At 33.7% G+C, this 27,414-nt stretch overlaps 2 protein-coding genes across 2 annotated transcripts; both read right to left on the reverse strand.

The window, feature by feature from the left end:
- Positions 1 to 5,158: 5,158 nt before the first annotated feature.
- LOC122042369 (DEAD-box ATP-dependent RNA helicase 5-like) lies at positions 5,159 to 26,809 on the reverse strand. The gene is made up of 13 exons (XM_042602447.1): positions 26,065 to 26,809; positions 25,589 to 25,713; positions 25,016 to 25,123; positions 20,207 to 20,287; positions 15,981 to 16,059; positions 8,285 to 8,370; positions 8,158 to 8,214; positions 8,018 to 8,085; positions 7,546 to 7,614; positions 7,289 to 7,382; positions 6,961 to 7,125; positions 6,780 to 6,872; positions 5,159 to 5,667 (listed from the first exon to the last, which is right to left on the reverse strand). Exons 1-13 carry the CDS (start codon positions 26,705 to 26,707, stop codon positions 5,572 to 5,574), a joined length of 1,764 nt encoding a protein of 587 aa, XP_042458381.1. The 5' UTR covers positions 26,708 to 26,809; the 3' UTR covers positions 5,159 to 5,571.
- LOC122042370 lies at positions 9,529 to 12,926 on the reverse strand. Its single transcript, XM_042602449.1, has 2 exons — positions 11,244 to 12,926; positions 9,529 to 11,173 (listed from the first exon to the last, which is right to left on the reverse strand). The coding sequence occupies exons 1-2, from the start codon at positions 12,202 to 12,204 to the stop codon at positions 10,941 to 10,943; spliced, it is 1,194 nt and encodes a 397-aa protein (XP_042458383.1). The 5' UTR covers positions 12,205 to 12,926; the 3' UTR covers positions 9,529 to 10,940.
- Positions 26,810 to 27,414: the final 605 nt, after the last annotated feature.

The raw sequence follows: 27,414 nt of genomic DNA on the forward strand, positions 1-27,414 counted from the left end.
TATTAGATGAAATGAGACAATTGTTAAGATGGGAGATGACGAATTATCTAGAACTAAGAGCTTTAAGTATTTAGGATTATTTTTGTAAAATGAGGGAGGGATTGAAACAGATGCCTTACATAGAATACAAGCGGGATAGTTAAAATAGAGGAGAGCGTCAAGTGTTTAATGTGATTGTAAAGTACTTCTAAAACTTAAAGGAAAGTTCTATAAAATAATGGTTAGACCTCCTATGTTATATGGTGTTGAATGTTGAGCTATGACTCGAGTACATGAGTAAAAGATGAGAGTTCTAAAGATGAGGATGTCAAGGTGGATGTGTTGACATACGAGGATAGACAGAATAAAAAATGAGAGCATTAGAGAGAAAGTCGAAGTTGCATATATTGAGGAAAAACTCTGAGAGACACGTTTAAAATATTATGAACATGTATATAGATAATGAATAAATGCTCCAATTAGGCGATATGAAACTATAACATATAGGAAGAAGAAGACTAAAAAAGAATTAGTTAGCAATAATAAAATAGGATAAAATTTATTTAAGTATAGATGATGATATAGTAGGGGATAAAGTTCAATGGTGTAAAAGGATCCAGATAGTTGACCCCACCTAGTGGAATAAATTATACATATATATATATATATATACACACTCAATCAATCAAGAATTATCATTACACATTACTATTTTAATCACTATTTTGAAATTACTTTTAGAAAATAATCTTATAGATTTTGAATTTTTAAAAATATTTTTAATTTAATAGTTCTTATCATCTCACTCATTCTAAGTGTCTCAAAATCAATCAAGTTAACCAAAAGTTTATGTAAGATGCTTGGCCAATGTTACTTCATTTAAAATTTAAGTTTGAATTAGAAAATTGTTTGATCTTATGTTAGATTCAAGTTTAATTTTCAATCAACTAAGTGGATATTTTAGACTTAGCTTCCAGATTGTAGTGAAACACAGGGGCCTTCTTAATCATATCAACGACAAAGATGTGGCGAGATAGTTTTAGTCAGTTCCTCTTAGTTGAGTTCACCAAGTAGCATACTCCTTATCTAATCCAGGCACACTTAGATTAAGTCTCCCTAACATATTATCATTTTACCGCGTCCTGATAATATGTTGTCAAGTGTTAAATAATCTTTTTCCTATCTAACTATTCTAAATTATGCAAGAAATTAAAGTTAGCATGTATGACATGGCGTGGCATAAATAAACATAAAATAATTAATTAACATATGCATTTTCATGACAATTATATGGTATGTCAACCATGTTAAACACTTAATAGTTGATTTAGAATAATGTATCAAATTCTAGATTTGATACATTTAGTATGAATGTGTCAACTCACTTTGAAATATTTTGATTTTTATTAATTTAATTGTTTCATGGGGTATAATTTTATTAATTGGTTCCATAATTAAAAAATACTTTATGATAATTAATATTACAATTTAATTTCAGATATTTTAAATTTATATTTGTCTTTTTAAAATATGTAAATTTATTTTCTTAAATTATGGTATTTAATTTTAATTTTATGGGATTTAATTTTTATTTTTTTTATTAGTCATTGTTTCATAACTAAATGGTACTTTATTATAATGAATTTTAATATTTAAATTCGAATATTTTGAATTTAAATTTGAGTTAGTATTTTTAAGAGTTGAACTTTTATATTATTAATTTTTAAGATTTAATTTCAAATTTTTTGAATTTTTAAGATTAGAATTTATCTTATTTAAAATTTTATCCTTTGAATTTGTAAAATTTATCATTTTATAATTTGATAAATTATTTTCTGAATTTGTCTTTTTAAGATTTGTAATTTTTTAATTTTTAAATTTAATTTAGGATTAAGATTTGAATTTTTCTTTTTAAGATTTATATTTGTAGACTTATTTTTGAATTTATCTTTTTAAGATTTGTAATTTTATTTTCTGAATTTTTAAAATTTTAATTTAGAATATTTGGCTCTATCAAATTATTTTTAAAATTATCCTGATTAATTAATTTATTAATTAATTCTAAATTATTTAAAATTTTAGGATTATCTTGATTAATTAATTTATTATTTAATTTCGAATTATTTAAAATTAGAATTGATCAAATAATTTTTTGAATTATTTTGATTAATTAATTTACTATTTAATTGTAAATTATTTAATTGACTATGATAACTATTTTGGTTATTATTTAATTTTGAATTAATTGAATTATTCAATCTGGATTTATTTTGATTGAATAAAGAAAATATTTTGTTAAGATTATGATTAATTTTATATAGATGTAAATTGACTTGGTCATTTTCTTGATTAGATTTATTATCAATATTAATTAATTCTCAATTATTAATTATTCAAATCAGAATTATCTTTATTAATTAAATCATTATTAAATTTTGAATTTCTAAAATTAATTAGTTTTGATTGATTCAAATTATATTTATCTTGCGATTTAATTAATTTCATATTAATTGAATTATTCAAGTTAATTTATCATGCAAATTATCTAATTTATTGATAGAGTACGACAAAATTAAATTAGCATGCATTTTGACAGGGCTATTTTTGTAAATTTCAAACTTACTAACCTTGTTTGCTTCTCCTAATTTCGTTAATTTTTTCTTCGTCTTCTTCGGGCACTAGTTCTTGTAGTGATCAATTTTTAGCACTTGAAATATACGTATGCTCTTTGTTCCTTTGAATTCCTAATATTGGTTCCTCCTTTGCCCTTATTGTGCCATCCGAATCTTACAAGTAAAGCATTTGTTTTTATAATATCTTCTCTCGTTGCACTTAAAATATATTATATGAAATTTTAAAATGGAATTGACAATCATACCTTTTCTCCCCCATCTTTGATCTCCTTGCTCCCTTGACGGTTAGTTTAATCGAGAGCTAGTTATCTTTGATATTAATTGTAGGATAAATATGATCGATAAAGGGGAGTGAATATTGATCTTTAACTTTCTTTGTTTCGTTGTGTTCTTTATTCTACAGAGTTAGTACTTGCAGTGAAATATAATAATAACTTAAACAAGAAGTAAGGAGAAGAAGACACTGATTTACTTAGTTCTTAACTCTCAGGATTAGTACATTCAAGGTTTATGTACGGTAGGTGTCCGTCCATTAATATTCTCTTTTCTGGATGTCTTTCAAAGGTAGAAAAATCTTTCTTACAAATTTGTAATTACTAGCACAAGTATTGAAAGATAAACATTAAGCATATGTATTAACAAGCAAACGAAATAACCCGACGGTCGGTCCAGAAACCGTGAGCATCTCACACTCCTGGTGCTTCCCTGGTCGACGAGCAACATGTTGTTACTTTTCTTCGAGTGCAAAGAAAGAGAACAGAATATGAGAATTGATATTGTAAACATCATGCTCGGGGTTTTTTATAGGACTTTTTTGATCACATAATAAGGCATATCAGTCTACCAATTATGGATGAGGCATACGGTCATTCTTGACTTATTTGAATTTTTCCTTACTAGTCATCCAGTCAATTTTTTACATTACTATACTTTACCTTTGTTAATCATCCAATCAATCTTTGACCTGACTATACATAATTCACTTTTAAACTAGAGGTGCAAATGAGCCGAGCCGTTCGTGAGCGACTCGGTCAAAGCTCGACTCGAGCTCGAATTTGACCGAGCTCAGCTGACTCGTTTAACATTCGAGTCAAGCTCGAGCTCATTTAACATTGGCTCGAGGGCTCATCGAGCCTGGTCGAGCCAGGTTAATTAAATATTTTTATAATTAAAATTATTATTATTTTTAAAATGAAGAGTAAGTTAATGAGTGGTTTATGGTTAGAATGATGTATTTGAGGTCTACGGTTTGAATCCCCACTTAAACAGACTTTTAATTTATTTTTCCAAGTTAGACTCGAACTCGACTCAATTACAATCCTATTTCAAACAACATATCCTGTTTAGATCAATCAGACATAGATATATTATCAAATCATTAACCTAACTATACATAACTCATTTCCAAATATTATATCATGTTTGGATCAACTTTTGATAACTTGACTAGACATAAATATATTATAAAACATTGAAATCCTTGGGAGGATTGTTGAACCACATAAAATTACTCTTGCTTGTCTTTCTTTATTTTCTTGTGTTGTTTTTGTTTGTTTCCGATGTACTAACAATTACAAACATAAATATATTTGAACTTGGAGGTAGGCATTGGAGATCAATCGACAGGAAATTAAAAAGACTAATACCCTAAAGTGATTCGAAAGTTTGACCAATCAATTAAGTGTGAAATTCAGTTGAGTTGATTGATGAAATAAACAATCATCTAATAAATCAAAATCCTAAAGTTGTGATAAATTGAGATTTGTAATTTGGGTCAGTTGACTAATTTGAAATCGAGTTTTATATGTAGGACAAGGGAGTACAACTCACAACCAACACAAAAGGAAGAGTCCACGAGATAATTCGGTTGGGCGATGCCCAACAACCATAATAAAAGATAAACAAGCATTGCCTTCATCCAAGCATAAGGGAGGTCATTGATCCTGAATGCATCGATCTCCAAAGTGAAGGATGACGTGTCTTCCATCACGACTAATCAAGGGAAGAGAAGCATTTACCTCTTCAAGGTCTGAAAGAGAGTTTAACTCTTTCGAGTATTGAAGATCCCACACCTAAAAGTTTACAAGTTTTAAATATTAAAATTAAAAATCATATTGCATTGTTTTCAGTTACAAACTTAGATGCCCTACATCAAGGAGAAAACTCTAATCTCACTCAAGACGAAGGAGGCTCCATCCACATCCCCGAATTATTAATGGCCAAAGAGCACATAATGTGCTTCTTTTACAAAACTAAAGACATTCTCCAAATCAAATGCCGAGGGGAAGTAAACTCAAGAAAAACATGAGGAAGCTGGAATCAAATTGAATCTTCAAAGGTAAAGGAAAAAAGTATCATCTAATTTATATGCAACTTTTAATGATGTACCTCATTGGGATAAGATGCATGCAAGAACATTTAGTGCCATTAACGGAAATTAAAAAAATGTGATAACCCAAATCACAATTTTATATGTATGCATGATAGACATGGATAATTTAGGATTAATGGATATCTACATCCACATCATGACATGTGAAAAGTAATGGATCAAAACAAAACTCAACATGACAAACTACAGCTGTTTCAAAACAAATTATTTCAAATTTGCCAAAATTCCAAGATATTAAAATGAAAAATATAGAAACAAAAATTGCTAACATGTCGGGTAAAATCCATCCTTCAATGTGTATCATCAGCACCAAGGGGCAAAGAACATTGAGATCCATATGTTAAGTGTGCTTGACCTGCACAAATTGCTTATGCAGCATCCAATCTGCAAACCCAGTTTCTTCAAATAATTGCCCTGCTCATACTGAGCATTAATTGCTTCTCCTTTAATATGCTACACTTGAGGTTTGGGAATTAAATAGAATCTCTAATCATAAATTATCACCAGTAATACAAGGTGGATGAATGCTGGTCAACTATCAATCTGTCCATCTTGCTAGCTTTATCGTCAATCTTCATCATCTGAGTTTGAGAATGTAATTTTAGTCGACTTGGGAGCATCAGCTGTGATTTCCTTGAAGTGTGCCCCATAAAGCTTCGATTCCTGCATAAAGTAGACAACCATGAAGCTTTAAGGTACATATAGTTTCGAATGTAGTCATGCACATTTTTGTAGCTATACTGTGATAAATGTGTGCTGTTTGTGAGCGGGTACAACATCTACAATATTATGAACGTGATATATCATTCCAGAGTCGATTTTTTAGACAATTTAACCAAACAGCAAACACATCTACATTAATTCATGATTCTTCAATATAATTAGTTGGATAAGCTATCCTTTGATACCAGATGACATGGAGATTAATATGGCAAATCCTCCTTATCCTTTAAAATTAAATAAAACTCATGCAATAGAGGATATGTAATAATGAAAAGATAAAGCATGAAGGGACAGATGAAAAGTAGAAACAAGTGCATATCAAATAAGATAATAACTATAGAGACTGAATTCAGAAAACCTCATGGAATTCCCTAACACTCTAAGGCTCCGTTTGGTTTGTGGGATAGGGATTAATGGTGTAGGTGGGATAGGGATTAATGGTGTGATAAATAATCCCTTGAGGGAGCCAATGATCATCTATCACACCATTAATCCTTACACCATTAATCATATCCCACCTACCAAACACTCACTATCACATTATTAATCTCTAACACCATTAATCCTATCCCACAAACCAAACGGAGCCTAAGGGTAGTCAATCATAAACTTGAATGATATTGATGATAAGTTACTCAAAAAGGAAAAAAAAAAAACTATCATGATATTTAATATCTTGCAGTTGCTTTATCATTTAGAAGAAAGATTAGATATATAAATTGCACACATAAAAACAGTTCAGCCACATTCCAGATGCTCAATGTTGGCATGTACTGGAAACCATCAGATAAGTTTGGTTTTTTCTGTTTTGGACTTCCACATGGATTTCATGATCAATTAAAAGTTACAATTAGTACCAAAGATTCATCATGAAAAACTGTATTGATAGTGTTCTACATAGTCTTCCTTAATGACATACCTAGAAAAATAATAATAGTTTCTTCCCATAGTAAGCTACATAGTCTTGAATCAACTAAAGAAGATTTCATTATGCAAGAGGCAAGTAGATGGCTATACAACAGTGTGAGAGAGAGAGTACTTCGTTTACTGACCTTTTTCTTCACATGTGTACCAAAGTTGGTAAGGGCTACAGGAACAGTCTGCCCGGCTTCTCGAAGGACATTAACAAGTTCTCCAGCAAGGCCCTAAATTTAGCAACAAAATAGCATGTTCAACACCATCATAACAACAAACAAGTGACTCAAAAATCGATAGTATGATTTTGGATACTACCTTATTTTCCTTGGTGAAAAAGGTATGTGCAACTCCCTTTTTACCCGCACGGCCTGTCCTACCTATCCTATGGACATAATCCTCAGTGGTTAGAGGAAAGCTGTAATTGATAACTACTTCCACATCAGGAATATCCAATCCTCGGGAAGCTACATCTGTAGCAATCTGCAAGAGTTTGACCAGGATAAAACTCTCTCCATGTCAGTACCAACATGAAGCTTGAATGATACCATTCAAATAACCAGAAAAGGGGAAATCAATTGCACACTAGTTTTTCACGACCTAATGATGAGCCAGATTGCAAACTTGTTTCGACATTTAAACTCACCATTAAAGGGCATGTCCCTTCCTTAAATAAACATAATGATTTTGTTCTATCATGCTGAGCTTTGTCTCCATGTACTGAAACAACCTTCCATCCTCTAGAAAACAAAAGGTAGCAATAATAACTTGAACAAAAAAATAGCAAACACTAGAGGCACACACACAAGGTTGCAGATAGAACAAATTGAAAGATATATAGGCTTAGGAGCACAAAATCACACCACAATTTTGTCAAAACAAACTAGGAGATAGTCACATTACTTATTTTGGAGCATATTCTCAACGCGAGCAGCTTCTTTCTTGTACAAGACAAAAACCAAGACCCGATTGCTGTTACAAAATAATAGTTAATTGGAGACTACAACTAAAAATAGATTGATTACTTTAATGCTTCATTATCTTGATTTTGCAATAAGAATATTGAGAAAATCTGCAGGCTTATAAAACAACAATTTGCACTTCCTTAAGGTAAATTGGCCTCATGTGCAACTTATATCAATTGTGCAGAGACTACAACTAAAAATAGATTGATTACTTTAATGCTTCATTATCTTGATTTTGCAATAAGAATATTGAGAAAATCTGCAGGCTTATTAAACAACAATTTGCACTTCCTTAAGGTGTATTGGCCTCATGTGCAACTTATATCAATTGTGCAGCAAGATAAACTATAAGAATTCAAAATTCAGCTACTAAAACAAATTATAAAAACAATCCTAATTTGATTAATCACCGTTGTGATTGGTGGTATTTTTCTAGCAAGGAAACCAAGCGAGAATCCCGTGAATGATCATCCAAGACCTGTGAATATTAAGTTGATAAGTAAAAGGAACATACAATGCAGTCATTGTTTAACTAGAAAATAAAAATTACCTCTACTATCTGCATTACATCATGATTAGCCGAGAGATCCTCAGATCCCACAACAACCTGGAAGTGGTAATTCCAGGATATAGATGAGCAACTATGTCAAAAAGTCAAAACAAAGCAGTAGCCATACCTTCACAGGGTTTGGATCCATGAACTCTTTGGCTAACTGGTGAACAGCAAAAGGCCATGTTGCACTAAACATCACCATCTGCCTTGCTGTTTAAGCAAGGATGAGTTATATATAACAAAAATAGCACTTCATAATATATCAGTTCATTTAAAGGGACAAGATTTTGTAATTCAGAAGACATCCAAAGAACAACATTTTATGCAATATTGTAAAGAAACTACAGAATTCAAATTAAAACAAGACAATGACTGAACATAGAGAGCAATTTCGGATTCACTAAATGTAAAACAGGCATAGTCATTCAACATGGTAAGTAATGTAAAAAATTAATACCATTAATCCACCACTGTCCAATATCAAGAGACAGAACTACAAAATGCAAAGGATGGAGGAAGATTCTTTTTCAATTTATAGTGACATCTGTTTGGTACTGGAAAATGCATTGATATCATTAAAAATCATGTTGTATCTATATGATGAGCATAGAATGTTTTGCAAAAGTGATGCCATTTCAATCAACTATGACATTTTTAGGTGGGTATTTTGGCAGGGCCAGCACAAAAAGAAGAGAAAACTTGAAATGAGGTTTGAAATTAGATGTTTTGGTTTGAAACGAACTGTTTAACTAGCAGTTAGAGACTTAGAGTATTCCCCACATTAATTGATGATGAAAAATAATCATGAAGTGACTGCTCAAATTTCTTCAGCACTACATAACTTACTTAGCTTTGGAGAAACGATAAAGTTGCTACTAAGTGACCTTGTGGTCACGAGTTTGAGTCACGGAAATAAGGTCTTGCAATGTAGGGTAAGGCTATGTACAATAAACCCAATGTGATATGACTCTTCCCCATGACCTCACATTAGCAGGAGGTTCGTACACCAAGCTGCCCTTTTTCATTACGTAACTTACTAAGTGTTGCTCAATGGTGTAAAATTATCAACTTATTCTACCCACTATTATGATGATGGTGTGTCGACAGTGTTATCAACAGTAGTAAAAGCCAAGGTTTAAAATCTCGACCCGTGTCGAGGTTTCGGTCCCGGACCGGAATGATACGGTTTCGGTATCGTATCGTACCGTGCCGATACTGTTTCGGTATTTTTTTATTTATATATAGTAATTATTAGATAAATATGTTTATTGTGTATAATTTAAAAATAAGTTGTACATTAATTTTATATAAATTCTTAATTATTGAACAACTTAATATGGTTAGAAAAAATAATTAAATATAGTTTTCTTTAAAAAAAGTTGATCTAGGAATAACTTGAATTAAAATTGATACATCATAATATGCTACCTTATTAATACCAAAAGGAGTGGCATGAATCAGATGGAAGCATTGATTCTTGCGACATTTTGCTTAGGTCAACTCCATAGTTCTCCAATGACCAGATTAAATAAGCATCCCATGACATGCAATATTGATATTGATTTCTCCACATGTTCATCAGCGTGTCTCGATTCATCACTGGATGTTGGATTTGAACTGACACCACTGAAATCGGAACGGGTACAGGCAAAGGATAAGGATAAGGATAAGCATACGTCCCCGAGCTCTGGTATGACGGATCACCATATGATGCATCAGAGTTATAATAAGAAGGTTGCGAGTATGATGAACTTCGACTAGAATCAATCTCAGCTAAACTCTCCCGCATATCTTGATAATTATGAGCTTTCTTTTGTTTGTCACCCTTATATCGACGCTGATATTGAATAGTACTACCTCTAGCTCCATGATCATCATCTTGAGTTGCATGTGTGTAATCTATCTCACATGTCCATGGCTCTGGTGCTAGAGTAGGGGGGGACATAATTTTTACCACTAGATGCATCACCACTGTCATCACTTCCATGAGTACTTGCACTGCTATCAACATCACTATCCTCATTTCGAACTTCTCGTCAGACTACAGTGTCAGAAGGTGATGATGTTTCATCACTGCCATCATGTTCTTGCTCATCAATTGCATCGAGTGGATTTTCTCTAATTCTAAATGGACCACTTCCCATAAAAGTAGGAGGTTTGTCTTTTTCTTTCTTTTTAGTAAAAATTGCAGGAGCTTTGCCTGTGCCTTTATCTATGGACTTTGGTTCGGTTTGTGATGTTTGAGAACGCCTAGACCGAGATCCAGAAAATTAAAATTCTTGATCAAAAGCTTCATCATCTTCTTCCTCGCAGATATCTCCTCTAGCTTGTATTTTTTCAATCTGTTGAGTAAGAAATTGAGATGGTCGTGGTGGGTCTCCTGCTTCATCAAGTAATGGATTCTCAGCCTCAACAGTACTCCACCAATCCATCATTGGATCATTCTCAGTCTGGACAAATCCAATATCAAATGAGTCTACATCACCAGACTCCTGTTCTTCATTCTCTTATGTTATTGCTCTTAGTTGAAGACACATATTATAATGAACGTAGACCATCTTCTCCAAGCGACGATAAGAAAGACGATTTCGTACTTTTGTATAAATGAAGGAGAAAGTTGACCAATTTCTTTCACAACCGCTTGAAGACGTTGTCTGTGAGAGAATTCGTACTGCAATCTTTTTCAAATTTGGAGTTGATCCTCCATATTGTAGCCACCACTCAGCTGTAAGATAAATAAGAACAAAATTAAAATAATTACTTATATTTGTTGACAATAATTAGAAATAATTTTTACTATATTTACCTGCATCCATTTTATATCTGCATGAAACTGCAATAGAATCGCTAAAAGAACCATATGCCTCTCGAAATAATCGACTTTCATTAATAGTCTCAGCAATTGATTCTGTGTTTGTATGCAGTCTTGATATTACATGTCTGAGGGCCACTAATAAATCATCATTTGTGCCAAGATTATAACGATATTGATATGCCGGATTGAGATAATAGCCTATAATAATTAAACATATATAATTATTAATAACAATATTAAAAATTCGTTATCATTAAAAAATACGTACCGGCCAAATGAATAGGTTTTCCCATTTGATCATCCCATCTTGTAGTGATTATATCAATGTAATGTTGATACTTGGTCGATGATTGTAGACGTCTCTTAATTTCCTCTTTTGCTTCATGAATTAGGCGGTAAACGATGCTCATTTGTGGCTTCTTGTCCATATCAACTTTACGTAGAACAACGTACAATGGTTCTACTGCTATAAGAATATCTGCGATATAGTCCCAAAATCTGACAGACATAATAATTTTTTGCACCTCCTTACCTTCAGTCGTGTTAGAATATCGAGAGACTTCCCAATCCTCAGAAGAGAACATGGCCTTTAATCCGACTTTTTTCTGATTCAACGATTTTAACAGTAGAAAGTGAGTGGCAAATCTAGTCGCTCCTGGTCGCAGAATCTCCCCATCAATAAATTTCCTCATTAATCCATGAACCCAATGATGATTATAGATGAATTTTGTTAAAGATTGACCTTTTTTCACTACCTTCTTCACTATATCGAGCTTACCGATATCTGTCATCATCAAATCGATACAGTGTGGTGCGCATGGTGTCCAAAATAATGTTCGATACCTTTGCTCCAACATCTCTCCAGCCCTTTTAAAGTTGGCACCATTATCTGTAATCACCTGTACTATATGTTCTGCACCTATCTCGTGAACTACACTATCCATCAAACGAAATATGTAGGGTGCATCATGATAGTCTGTAGTTGCATCAATAGATTTATGAAATATCACCTTTCTATTGCAGTATAGTAGAAAGTTGATGATGCTCATCCGTGTAGGTCCTGTCCAGCCATCACACATCAACGTAACCCCATATAAGCTCCATTGTTTCTTGCATGATAGGATCCAAGTCTTGATCTCCTCCACTTGTTCATCTAAATATGGACCGGCAATTTTATATGCAGTCGGAGGTTGAATACCATGACCAGATTTTTGGATGTTGGACACCATGCTACGGTAGTATGTGTTGTTTGCTACATTAGGGGGAATATGATTAAAATGGAAAAATTTAGCAATACTTTTACCGATTGATTTCTTCTTCTCTTTTGAATATGCATCATCAATCCTAGTCTGTTTGCTAGCTTGGTCTGGAAATGCAGTGGATCAATATCAGCAATATCAACTGCACGTCTTCGTCCCATGGAAGAAAAAAAACGACCAATACCACCTTGTGTTGAAGTAATACGAACACTTGCACTCCTTCCTAATGTTGATGCAGTAGTTGAGCCACTTCCACTAGCACCAGAGTCACTTCTATGTTGCATATTTTGCTCATAGTCATATTGAGTTCGAGAGGCACTGAGAGCTGCTAAAAAGTCTTCGTCATTTGGAACTTCACCACGACCTTCCATTTCATCATAGATTGGTTCTTTAGAGCTTCGACTATCAACAAGTTCACGTTCTCGTTGTTGTTTATACTTTAATGCTTTTCTGCCATCAAGTTCCTCTTTCATTGCATGACGAACTTCTTGAGAAACTTTTGGACAATTAGAAACATCCGGATATCCACCAGCAAGATGTTTTAAGCGTGTGACCCCGCCGCCGCGTCCAATCATATCGCAATGCAAACATTGCCAATGGAATCGATTTTCTAATCGACGTGTGTGGCTCCAAGCTGGATCATGAGATTGTTGTTTTTGTGCCATTACCTATGCATTATACAAAAAGTAAGGATAATATACATTTCTAGGTAATGATCATCATTTTATAATGTCAAAAATGTATTTATTATTGTAAATTTACAAATTAAGTATATAAATTATAAACATCAACTTCAGACATTTGAAACAATCTCCTAAAAATATTAATTCATCTTTCTCAATTTAGATTGATCAGAATTGCACAAGATTAATAGTATTTTATTAGGAATCATAAACATAACAACATACCTTTATCAAAAATTTTAAAATAAAAGACTTGTAATATTTCTAAACATATTACAAAAGTACAAAAGTTAATATTCATGGATCCAAATTTTAAATTAATTCTAAGATAAAAAATATTATCTATAATAAATATATAAATTAGCATAAAGATGTTATTTTATATATAATAATTATACAAATTAATTAATTAATTAATTATTATTTTAAAAATATAAAATAATAAAAATATCAAAATATAAATTTAATTTATTAGTTTTTTTAGATTTTTTATTTTTTTAGAATATTAGAATATAAATCTGAATTTTTATTATTATTTTTTTAAAAAATTAAATTTTAAATAAAAAAATATTATAATATATATCTGAATTTTTATAATTTTTTAAAATTTTAAACAGATTTATTATAATTTTTTTAAAATTTTTAAATACAATTTAAAACATTAAAAATTAATTTTTCAGAATATTAATTAAATTTTAATTTTTAAATATATTTTTGATACATTTTAATTTTTATTAAGAAAATTTAATTAGGATTTATAAAAGTCTGTTTGGAATATCACGCCTACCTTAGGAATTGTTATAAATCTAAATTACAATTTATTTTCCAAATCAAAATAAAATCTCTCGGGCACGCACGAGGCGCACCCGATCTCGCCGCTGGGAGCGATCTCGCCGCTCAGCAGCGGCGGATCGCAGGGTCTAGCGTCGCCGAAGGCGTCACCGGACGCCTCCGGTGCCGCCGGAGGCGTCCGGTGACGCCTTCGGCGCCGCCAGCGATGCATACGAGACGGATGAAACGAATAGGGAATAGGGAATCGTACCTCTGCCGCTGCTCGCCTTACTGATGCTCGCCTCGCCACTGCCGCTGCTCGCCTCGCCATTGCTCGCCTCGCCTTGCCTCGCTGCTGCTGCTAATCGGTACGTTTTATAGGGTTTTTGCAAGCGACAGAAGGAATCGAATCGATTCCTTCTGTAATCGTTCGCGCGACAGAAGGAATCGATTCGATTCCTTCTGTCGCGAGTGTCGCTTGTGCTGGTGCGTATCACGCGCCGAAAGCACAACCCACGCCCGCGCAATACACGCGCCGAAATTGCGGCGTGTCGTGTGCCAATTTCGGCCGGGCGACGGAACGGTAAAAACTGTTCGTGCCGCCCGGCACGAAACGACACCGCAATCCTTGGTAAAAGCTACTCAACCTGGATACTTCATGTGCAACTAATAAGAAGATATCATTTCCACATCATGACTACTATGGAGATGCAGCTATCATTCTCACCCCATGACAAGTCAGCGCATTTTCTTATTCATTACAAGGGGCAACCAAAAAGAAAGAAAATGCATAAGTTTCTTAGTTATAGACTATCAAAGAAAACATAAAGAAGAAACTATTGTTCCTTGTACTTGGAAAGTAGCCAAAAAAGATGATAACAATTGGACTACGATCAAGTTTTCAATAGGATAGCACAATGCAAATTAGGAAGTTAAATTTTAAAAGTTTCAGAAATTTTTATTTTGGTAGAACCTCTTAAGAGGACTAGTTATTTAAGAAAAATATCTCATTAGATGAAGGATAGTTTTGGTAAACCTTTAATTTAATTTGATTTATTTTCTAGTTTGTAATATGATGTATTTCTCTTCGGTGGCATAGGGTTATTCATTTCTCGAATAATTTTATATTTTATTTAATTTTGTCTAGGTTGGAGACTTTAGACCTTAATCCCCCATCTAAAACACTCTTTTGCTTAATAAAAATTTTCTTTGTAAGCTTCCTTCTCTATGAGTACATTCATTTCTCTGTGTGAGGTTGTTTACCTCTCAACTGAATTAGGTGGTACCAATTCTCTAAGTTTTGAAACCTTTCCATGGTTCCTTGCTGAAATTGACAATGGAGGGAAATCAAGGGAAATGTAGCAGAATATGATGTTGGAATCAAACAGAAAACAGCGAGGACTTGAATATAATTTGAAAAAAATCGCAGAATTGAAATTGTAGAATCAATAGAAGATAACTGAAACTGCAGGAACGATGCAAAGAATAGCAAAAATGGAAGGACTGGAAAAAACAAGCTAATCTGATCTGCTTGAACAGAGTCACTGAAAACTAGAGACCAGAAAGAGGATCTGTGAATAAACAGCAGAAAGAGAAAGGTGGAAATCTGAGAAGTGCAGGGATAATTCTTCCTAGCATCAGTGGAACAGATGTCTGAGAACAATTTCTGCAAACAGCAAAAATCTGAAAAATAGTGAAAAATTGAGAAAGCTGCAGAAGAATAGGACAGCAGGTTGAGAAGAACAAGGCAGCAGATTGCCCTATTGGTATCACAAATTTGAATTGAGAGAACCCTTCACAGAAGCAGCCATCATCCAAGCAATTTCTGCTTGTTGATGAGGACAGCATATGATGTTTCCCAGCAGCAGGTTGTCCAGGTCATAAGACAACAGATCAACCATGCTTTGAACAAGATGAAGAGATCTCCACTCCATGATGAAGAAACTCACAGGAATGGAACTCGCGAAAGGATGAAGCCATTTGGCTCTGATACCATGTAAATTAGGAAAGATATTGGGATTTCATACTATGCATGAATAATATAAAACTAGACTTTAAATAAGAAAATTATTGGTGTTTAAAACCAGTGGTAGTCCCCACTATGTATACACAATATAAAACTAAACTTTAATTGTATCACATTCTAGATCACTAGTATTACAATTAGGTCCAAACAATTATAATGACAAAGAATGATGCAAATACAACCAAGCTATTCCTAATCATATTTTCTTAATGATAAAAAATAAAGCTATTTTCAAAGCTTTGAAAAATAAATAAAACAAGTGTTACTTGATGATGTTTGACTTAATATCGAGCGGACTTCTGGTTCAAAACCCATGTCAAGCATTCTATCTGCTTCATCAAGAACCTACAATTATCAGCTAACCATGAGTGAGCACTCTTCAAGATCTGCATGTTACTGAAAAAGCAAAATAATATTTGCAAAGTACAGAAAAGTAGGCAAATTATAGTGATGCAAACATAGAATAGATTTAAATTTTGAATTTTTATTTGAATCGTAGTTGAATTTTGGTTGTATTGAGTTTTTGAATTGGGTATCTTTTGATTTAATACAAGAGTATGTTATTTTAGTTAACGTTTAAGCAGGTTAATTTATTTCTAAATTATTAGTTTTTTTTATTATTTTGATTGAAATAGTCTATAAAAGTTATAGTATATTATTTTCTTAGTTTGATTGGAATTGTATTTTTTTCTTCTTAGGTGGTAAGAGAAAAAAAAAATTGAGTTGAGTAGTGAGCCATCATCGATAATGCATATAGTTTAGATCATCTTCAAAGCTATTTACAGACAAACTTTACAAAGCGGGTTAAGGATTGATTACCAAATTGTTAGATCCAGTATAACAGATACCAAAAATTGCAAGATCGAGTGCAACCACCTTTCAACCTCAAACCTAATGGTAATTTCAGCAACAGACAGGCCTCACATTATCTTGGTATAAGTCATGGTTTGAAATCTCATACCGTGCAAACAGTCAAAATGTATCATTCTGATAATTACCAAAACATGATACTACTTGGCACAATAATAGAAGATTCAAAATTTCGAACCATGCTAGAATTTCGGGTTATGACTGAAACAAGGTATCGTTTCCATATTGTGTCATGCCAATACGATTTCAATACTTTTTAAATATAAAATATATTAATTAAAAAAAAATTTAATTGCTATATATGTATAAATTTGAGATGTTGAATATTGAGTTCAAGTTTTGATATTATCTCGTGAGATATTTAATATCTATTGAATCTTTTGTAACAATTGTTAAATGTATAAATTTAATATATATTTTATTATTATTATTATTATTACACATAATAAAATATTTTAAATTATAATTTTATTGCAAAGGCATCAAGTAAAAGAACTTGCATTTACAATGATAATGAAGATTGATCTTTAAGTTTATTGTAAAAGCATCAAGTCCACAAACTTACATTTACAATGGTAATGAAGATTGATCTTCATTTTGAAGTTTTATTGCAGAGGTATCAAATTCGAGACCTTGCATTTATAATAGTCATAAAGATTGATCTTTGATTTCTATATTTTGATGATTTTAAGTATTGATCATGTTATATTTATTTAAAAACTTTCAATTTTCATGGATTAATTAATTTTTCATATTTTGAGAATTATGTAAATGTTTTGGCTAAATTTTTTATTATATAGTGAATGGATAAAGACAATCTTTTAAGAGATTCTCTAACTATCACTAGTATAAGAGATAAGAGACGTGAACCTAGCTGTCCAAATGAAGAAGAGCTTAAATTCTTAAAAAACTAGATCCGATCAAACAAATAATTTTAATAAATATTACCTTTTATACACAAGTGGCTCCATGGATGATAGGCACCTCAACATATGATTACATTAACCTTTATTTGTGAATCTAATTTGAAGACAATATTTAAAACCTCTAATTCACTCATAATAAAAGAATTTTTAATTCATCTAAAGAAATTAAGCTTAAAAAGGTATTCGGCTAACTCAAACCTAAAAAGGCCCTCACATAAAATTTAAGAAAAAAACCCTTTAATGACACCTTATATGAAATCTTGATGTCCAGCGACTTGGCCCCCGAGGTAGCGTTGAGTTGGCTAGTGCAGGGTAGAGTTGCTATATAGGACAAGGGTTCAAATCTTGCAAAGCCAAGGAAAAAAAGCCTTCCCCGCGTTGGCCAACTACATCTTCCCGATTTACCTCCTCACAGATGATCGTGGGGTCGACCGTGTGGAGCCGCTAGGGTGGCGGATTCCACCTTTTGCTACCATTGATGACGAGCGACTTCATATGACTTCTGCTATAATTTATTTATAAAACAATCAAATATAATTAAACTCATATCATGGTTTAAAATTTCGTACAGCAAAACGGGCAAAATTTGTCATTCCGCCCTCTGCTCGGCACCGTCTCGAGGTCACGAAGGCTATGGCGACCTCCGCGGGATCACGGAGGCAGTTGCAGCTCGCAAGACATCGGCAAAGAGGTCAGTCACAGACAGCACAGAATAGGAAGGGCGGTGCTAGCATCGTTGCTGCCCTCATGGAGGGAAGGGCAGCATCGGCGGTCAAACATGCGACTACAAGGCAACAAACTTAGTTTTCTAATTAAACTTAGGTTAATAATTCAATTAACTCCTAGCCATAAATAGGGATAATCTAATTGGCTTAATATTAGGTACTATCCCACTATATATATATATATATATATATATATATATAGTTTATTTTAATTTCAAAAATATCCCACTTGTTAGTATCAATTTCTACCTTATGGTTTCAATGTATACTTGAGACAATCTATTCCTCCTTATTGATTATCTCAAAAGTATGCAAAATAAAATAATAATTTATTAATAGTGTAATATAATAGATAGGGTATAAGCATACTTCCCATTGTCACAATGTAGAAATTACTGATTATCTCTTCCCATTAAGAATAGAAATAAAATAAGTAATAGGACTCTTGCTCATCAAATGTTTTTGAAATGGAAAATCATTATCGTCAATAAAAGACAACTTAGCCACGACCTGACTTTAAAGTTACTATCAGTTTCTTCCTTGTTTCAATGTACACATGTGAGAATTTATTCTCAATCATTGTTACATGTTGAGTTCATATTGGCTATCGTCAACTCTATCTATTTGATACAATTTTTTATTTTATTCTTAGCTTTGAAATTTAACTATCAGACTACTTTACTTTTATCATAAAGGGCATTCCGGTACACAAAACTTATGCCAATGTGGGGTATTGGGGAAGGGTCGGATCACATTTGGTCTATTGCACACAGTCTTACCTTGCATTGAAATAGATTGTTTCCATGACTCGAACTTGTGACCACGAGGTTATATAGCAACAACTTTATCGTTGCACCAAGACTATCCTTCATATATAATATAAAATTCAATAATTTTTCTTCTTTTATAATAAATTTGATTTAATTTTAGCATATTGGGAATTTTGGTAAATTTTAATCTTTTAATTAGTTTTCTTTCTCATATTTAGAAATATAAAATGAAATTTGCATTAAATTAAACTAAATCATAATGGTAATTTTCACTTCCAATTCATATGTAAGAATTGTATCTTTCATATATGAATAGTATCATATTGTATGATAGGAATCATGAGTTGTATAATTCTGACAACTAGAAATCCAAGATGAATTGCACAAAAGAAGATTCGTGAACATAATGAAATTGTTACAACTTACAAGCAAATTATAATTATGATTATACCCAAAAGATTAGATGTATAATAGTGAAATAAATTGTAAATGAATTACGGTCGAAAAATTGTATAATAATCTATAGTTTATTCTAAGGGTAATAAAAGTTGACCCAACCCTTTTACACTTGACCCATAATTCGGCTGGTTTGAATTGGTAAACAAGTTTGGAGTATAAGCAGTCAACCCGGTTATGACCTGCAAATAAAGAGGTCGAATTGGGTTTAAAATGATAAATCTATTTAATTAAATAGGTTGAATTGAGTCACATGGCCCATTATGACCCATTTAAAGCATTTAATTAAGTGGGTCCTTTGGCACAATATATACCGTGTAACTCATTTAATTAAATAGTTTCGGTCAAGGCAATCCATTTGAAAGTGGATCATATGCAAATTATATAATTTGGCCCAAAGGATGTGAATGTGTCATGGTGAATGAGATGCAATCCGTTTATAACTTGCCAACCTAAATTGTGTTACCCTTAGTTTATTCTTACCAAAAATGGAAACCAGTAGTAATATCCTTTCATTTAAAAAGGACCCCATGAGCCATCACTTGAGTTATCAATCATGAATTCAACATTTATAAATTATATTGTATGTCAATTATTGAGTGCAGATTCTGTGTGTTCCTAGATCAGAACATGTAAATGATAGTATGATGAATGTCTTACAATAATTTTATAAAAAGATCCACATTGTGCGAGAAAAAAGAAAGACTAAAAAAATGGAACATTCAATAAAGATCATCATACTCACCACAAAAGTTACTTCCTTGAGTTGGCAAATGCCCATTTCAATTAGATCTTTCATACGACCAGGAGTACCAATAACAATATCCTGGGAGAACCATAGGAAAAAACCTAGTCAGATATTGTACAAGAATAGATAATTGCAAATGAAGTGGGGCCGTGTATTTTCTTTATGGCGATTACTATACAATTTATGGAGAAAGAACAAAAAACAAACTTTACTTACTATCTACCTAGTTGAGAAACTGAAATTTTTGATTGAGTTTATACATTCAGAGAACAAAACTATTTTTTCCTATTTTTATCATGTTCCCTCATGAATAATCTCAGAAGGCAATTACAGATGGATGACTGAAATATCAAAGTTCATCAATAAGGCAAAACAGATGAAATTAAGTGGCCAAAGCAACTAATAAATGCAAAGGAAAAAAAAATAACATTGAGAAAAAAAGGCGTACTCATTTAGTCCTGATATAAGCTACTTCACTGTGACTTCGTTTACTTATGAGATAAGTCAACAAAAGGGTAACATTACAAACATTGCATGGAGGAAGGAGCCCTCAATATCCAGTTAAACCTCAAAGCTTTCTCTAGGCAACTTGAATTTAATTTGATCAAAAAATGCTCCTCTTGTCCAGGTTTCCTCATAAAATTTTGAATCACACAAACCAAACCTCTTTGATTTTGAGTTCCTCATGCAGTCAAAACTAAGGCCTAAGGTGAAAGAGTTCAACTAGAATGAGTTTTATCCTACGCCCTCCACCATAATAGGATCCAAACTAGAGAAATTTAAGGATAGACAATACAGCCCAAACTCCTTTTTCCTCCAACTTCTTTTTCCTCCACGCACCAGTTACTAGCAAGAGAGCCTATGTGTCTCTCGCCAATTGCGCTAACCTTTTCTAAAAATTCTTTCATGTCAGCATCCAACTTGACTTGCACCCTTTTATCTAAAAACTTAGAAATCTAAGCATTAGTCAATTCTCCCCTAATCACGGGTGCCACTTGTCTACCTTCTTAACTGAGTGATTTTTAGGGTTAAACCCAAGTGAAAGGTTATTTCACTGAGGGTAGAGGGTATGCATTACCAAGAGAATCTAGAACATATCTCCACTTTCATAATGGAAAACCAGCATTTCCCCTCTTCTACTGGGGGTAGAAGAAGCAGTTTGCCAATGTCTCTTGCTCCTTTTGATTGATCCTCAATGGGTCTGCTGTGACATGACCCACACAACATTCTTCTGGGGCTCTCTGAGAACAAACAACATGATGCAAAAACACTATCTGAATGCATTAAAACCTCCAACTTCCTAAAGAAGATAGACAGAAATATTGTATAGTAATTCCTCGAACACACCCTTGAGATGACCATTGACAGCAGAGGGAGTATGTCTTATGTGCTTGCATGCACACCTCTATCAAAAACCCCAAAAACATCAACACCAGGAATCTATCATTGGCGACCTCTAGAATCACTTCTTGAACCTATAGGCCATATAAATCAAGCTCAATGGGATATAAAAGACAGATGAGACTTGGAAATACTCTAAGTTGACCAAAATCTATCTTCATTGAGTTATGTTCCCAAACCTCTCAACGAAACTCCACATCTAATTCTTTCATGAATTTTTAGCCCTTAGAAATTTAGCCAATGATATTGAAGTGCATATTAACCTTCTGTTGGGGAGAGCTAACAAACTTAAAGCTGATGGTGAGTGTAGACAACTTAAAGATGAGAACAAACGACTCACATGGGAACAAGTCAACCCACTCAAACTAATATAGCAGAATTACGGGTGGCATTTTATATCGTAATTTATCATGTTAAACGTATCCTAAATGAAATGTGTTATTTAGGTCAACTAATTATATTTTTTTAAAAAAATAATTTGGTAAGGTCGATGATTAACCTCTCTATAAATTTGTGACATAAAAAATTATTAAAGATTTTAATATTAATATACCTTGTACATGAGTCAACTTGTATCACTCATTTATATATTCAAATTTTATTGTCACTTTCAAGGTTAAATCAAGTCATATTATTGGTTGTCTGATACCGTTATCCCTAAGCATAACCATGGCCTTTGAGCTCAACTAGAAAAAAAGAAAAGTTGTTGCTCTAGAAGCAGGAGCAATTAGGTCTTCTACAAGTTCAATTCACCTTAGAACACATGATTTTCCAGATTATCTTGGACATCTAAAAGGGATTAGTGGCTGAACTCAAGACTGCCTTAGACATTAGCGTCGCCACTCATAACAAGAACTTGACTGTTTCAGCATCAAGCATACACAGACTAGACAAAGCCACTGGGACATAAGAATTGTGCAAAAAACTCTTTGAATCAGTTAAGGACTCCTGAATTTCACAAAAAGCCCATTAGACTCTAGCTACCTCTCATGGCTCTTGAATCAGTTCTACTCAAGTAAAAAAAGGCAACTAGAGATGAACGAGTAGGGGGCCATATGGGTTGGGTTGATAATACTAAATCTCCCAGACAAATTTAAGGCTAAGTTACTTGCACAGTGGTCCAAGAAAAAGCTACTATCAAAGAGTACCTTCCCAAGCCCCCAGCTCTCCTCATCATAAAGTATAAACAATCTCCCTTCTTTCTTGTCTGATTTTTTTTTTAAAGCTTTGCATTGTGGTGTAACATTTTAAATTTTTATTCCGACCTTACTGTTAATACAAACTTGCTCCTGTCAACACAACTTTTTCATTTTACTCATCAGCCATAAGATCCATTACTTAGAGTCCCCAAGCCTCATACATCCAAGAGCCTAAACCTTTCAGAGTCTCATATTTATAAGACTTGAGGGTTATTAGTCCCTTTCTTTAGACCACTTTTATGCCCCTTGAAAATTTACTTAGAATCTGAGGAAGCAATCATCAAAATTTGAGATTGTTCCCGGTGCTACATTAGCCAAATCCACTATCAACGAGCTCCTTATCCCTGGTGCAAGAAACCCTCTCTCTTGCATGAGAAACCCTCAGCACTTTATTTCTTGTGATCACACGATGATATCATAACCCACCTACAAGCTTCCTTCTCACCTATAGTTGCTGCAGATCTTGAAGAGTCAAAACAAGATCTGCATCAGAGAGTCCAAACATAAACCCATAGTCACTGCAGACCTTGAAACAGCATCCCTCACGCAAGAGGCGGCCAACTTCCTGACTTAGTCTATCGCGCAATCCTGCACCTTTTTTAGCCAACTCTCTTGTAAGACCTCAACAGTTGACTGCCTATGATCCCCCACCAGCAAAAAATTTCCCACTGCTTCTTTGCCAGTGCCACCTCCAGCATGAGATTCTGCCACCCAACGGCTTGAATTACCCAACCTGACAATTCACTGCAGAGTGCCTATTGTTTTCCAACAACCTTATGACTACATGAAGAGAATTCCAGCTAGAAGCCCAACTTCCACATCCACCACACTCAAACTCCACCATCTTTCCAAGCTTCCCTTTCAATACCAGTCGCACAACTACCTGCAACCACCTCATAATCTGTTTTGGCACCACAGCAGCCTCAGCAATATTACAGCTCCACTTCTTCTATGGATCCCCCAACAGATAAGTATTTGATATTGGTGTAATTTTAACTTGCAAGGTGAATAGCTAGGTTCTTCTGTTGACCAGGATTCTCTGCAGATTAATTTCAATTTATCTTGTGGAGAAATGGCTCAGTTTGGATTACACCATGCTAGACTCAATTACTGCTCTATACATTTTACAAAACAAGCTGCAGATAAGGCATCACTATAATCTAGTTGATATTTGCTGATTTCTATTAGCCTCGCATATCTTAGGTAAAATAATTAAATTTTAGTTGCTAGTAAATTCACACCATTAAAAATTATGATCTCAAAATAGATTTCATCGTTTTATAGAGAACCAAGCAATTATTCATGTAAACATGTAGGGGTGGTTTAAAGTATAAATTTGTATTGCTTATTTCTTTTACACACATATTTATGACAAATTTTGCAAAGAAACTTTATGCACAGAAAGAGTAAGATTTTCAGAGACATAAGGTAAGACAGTAAGTCCTGAAAAGGAAGAGATGAGTGGTCTGTGGTCCAATATATGAATTATGAACTGAAGCAAAGTCAAACAAAGCAGTTGTAACTGAACTCTTCCAGGGACTTCACAAAGTAGGTAATCCATTCCTTAGGCCATGTTTCCTACAAGAGAGAGAAACAACTATGGAAGGGAGGTAAATAAACTTTATATATATATATATATATAGGAAAATGTTTTCCTAATTTGTATGTCCTTGGAGAGAAAGAAATTGGCCATGTTTCCTATCAAACTGTGATCTTGGAGGTAGAGAAAGGAGGAAGAAAAGTTTACTTTCAAAAATTGATTTGTTAAATATTTTAAAAACAAATAATTAAAATAAATAATTACAGAATAGATTTAAAAACAAATTAACTTAAATATTTTAACAGTTTATCCAGTTTCCTACTGAATCGGGTAGAAACAAAAATGAGCTTTGCTGGGGAAAGAAATGCCAGGCCTTTCAATCTCTCCCTCTATTTCTGCTCAAGGAAATGGAGGGAATGGGCTCGTAGAGAATTCTTTCCCCAGCTGTGTTTCCATTTCTAGCTGTTTTCTTCAAAATATTGTCATTTAAGTCTCAAAAATAAAAAAAGTGCTTAAAATATTGTTTGTTCCCTTTGCTCTACAAATATAAATATTTGATATTTCTAAGGTGCAGCTCAATATATACAAAATAAAAATTCTATATGATACATATTTATTCAAATGACTGCAAAACAAAAATATCAAAGAGAAACTTCTTTGACTTACAACTCCAGATTTTAGAGAGGCAATTTGTGGTCCCTTAGAAGTTCCACCATACAAACAAACTGACTTCGTGCCTGAAGGAGTCCCAGCATCACTTAAAACATCTGAAATCTGTTACCAAAAAAAGAACTTCAACCTCAAAAAGTGTGTACCAACATTTTTAGGATTCATCAAGGAACAAACAGAATATTGTATGATGCAACGAAAAACACTGTCAACATAAACACAATACGTCTCAATCATAATTGTAAGCTTCTTGAACTATTTATATCTAGGGAAATTCTAACAATGATTCCAAGTCTTAGGAAATATCAGTGCATTAACTCAGGTATCACATATGTGCAACATAAGATTTGATGAAATTTCAAAGCTTTTTTACCATGACATTACAAATATTCAATAGTTTATAATTTTTTTTTTAAAGTATAAAAAAAAGGTACATATGAACTATTAACTAACTGGGGAACTGTGTTTGGGTGTGTTAGGCAACCTCTCTAAGATTTATAATCAGTAAAATTCCGGGGGAAAAAAACTTGAGAATAACTGAAAGAGAAAACAAAATCAAACCAAACATACTTGTTGAGCTAGCTCCCTTGTAGGAGACAAGACAAGGCAACGAGGAACTGTCCTTTTGGATTCTTTCCCATTCTTGATCCGTAGAATATGCATTAATGCTGGTACACCAAATGCCAGTGTCTTTCCTGTAGAAATGAGTAAACCAACAACATTCCCGTACACATCTCTCAGTATCTTAAAAAGAAAAAAAATGAAAACCGTAGAGGTGAAACTAAGAATGTACGGGACTGGTATTGATAGCAAACAATGATATATTTCTCAGTCTACCATTGTTCGTGATCCTTTATGACAAGCTACAGGGCCTATGGCAAACAAAAGTATAGTCCAGCGAGATGGAGTCACCACAGTTAATCTCAATGGATACATTCATGGGTGAAGGGTTTAAAAGATATCAGGTTGCCAGGAACAAATTGAATGAGCATAAATCATGAAGCCTAATTAAAACAAGGAGTCGGGCAAAAGGTTCATGAGATTACCGGATCCAGTGGCAGCGATACCAATCAAGTCACGACCATCTAAGAGGAAAGGCCATGAATGTGATTGAATAGGCGAAGGCTTGCTGAAGCTTTTGCAGCAATCAAGGACTTGTGCCGGGAGCCCAGTCTCGGAGAATGAGCTGAGAGCCTTGTACTTGGCACCTGAAGTGTTGTTTCCAGAAACAATCGCGGATCCAGATACTCTCGGTCCCTGCTCCACCTCCACACCCTTCTTTCCGCCCTCCTCTTCGACTTGCTTCCTCTCCTTATTCACCTTTGACGCCGTCTCAACCCGAAAATGAGCACCTTTCTCACTCTCCCTCTTCTTCTTAACCTTGTTAATCTTCTCCACTTGTGCATCTTGCTCTGCCTCCTGCGGAGGGTCGAACTCGATCTCGACATCGCCTGCCTTTCTTTTCTTCTTCTTCTTATTCTTCACGGATTCATTGTGCCCATTTGCAGGGGAATCCACGGCAGCGATTTCATCCTCACGGAGGGCTCTGCTATTGGATTCTTTAACTTTGCTCTTTTCTCTCTTATTCTTCGTCTTGGATTTCTTTGCGAGGTCTTTTTCTCCTTCGTCGAGACGAGAAGATTGCATTGTCTCCACCACGGCGACGGCGGCGTCGAGCGTTCTGCCCATGGAGAGGAGAGGAGAGGAGAGGAGGGTCTGGGGTTTGGAGTTTGGCACCGAGAAAAGTTGCTAGCGATCGCGGTTCGTTAGGGCTTTAGCAAAAAAAAATAGGCAGCGCATCGCGACAGTTGGCTTGAAGGCCCATGCACGATGCATCGGGCTCGATCGAGGCCACAATTGTAATTATATGTGGACCCGACCGCGGGTCGAGTTCCCGCCCGAAGCCCAAATTCTTAACCAAATCAATGGACTAATTCCTTGTTGATCCAAATTCCTAACCATTTGTTTGTTAGTATGTTGTTGATTTTTAAAGATAGTAATACGGTGTTAAATTATATGTTAAATTATAATACACATAATATATTAAATTAAAATTTATTCAAAGATTTTGATTTACTATATTGTGCGTCCTATATTTCAATCTGAATAAAAAATTATCACCTTAAACGTTTGACTATATTTTCCAACCAAAATAGAAAATAACTACCAAAATAGAATTGTATATCTAGAATAGACCTAAGAAGACATGATCTCATGCGGATACTTGACATATCCCCCTTCTTCCAAGCCCATCACAAGGGAAACGAAAACTAAGATTTGTTTTATTAGTGATCAAACGAGAACTACGAGTAAATAGAACAACCTTCAATGGTATCAATACAGTTACGTAGATCGTAAATACATGAATATGATGGATTAAAAAATCTGTTGTTCCT

The sequence above is a fragment of the Zingiber officinale genome, chromosome 2A, assembly GCF_018446385.1.
Source record: "Zingiber officinale cultivar Zhangliang chromosome 2A, Zo_v1.1, whole genome shotgun sequence".
Lineage (NCBI taxonomy): Eukaryota > Viridiplantae > Streptophyta > Magnoliopsida > Zingiberales > Zingiberaceae > Zingiber > Zingiber officinale.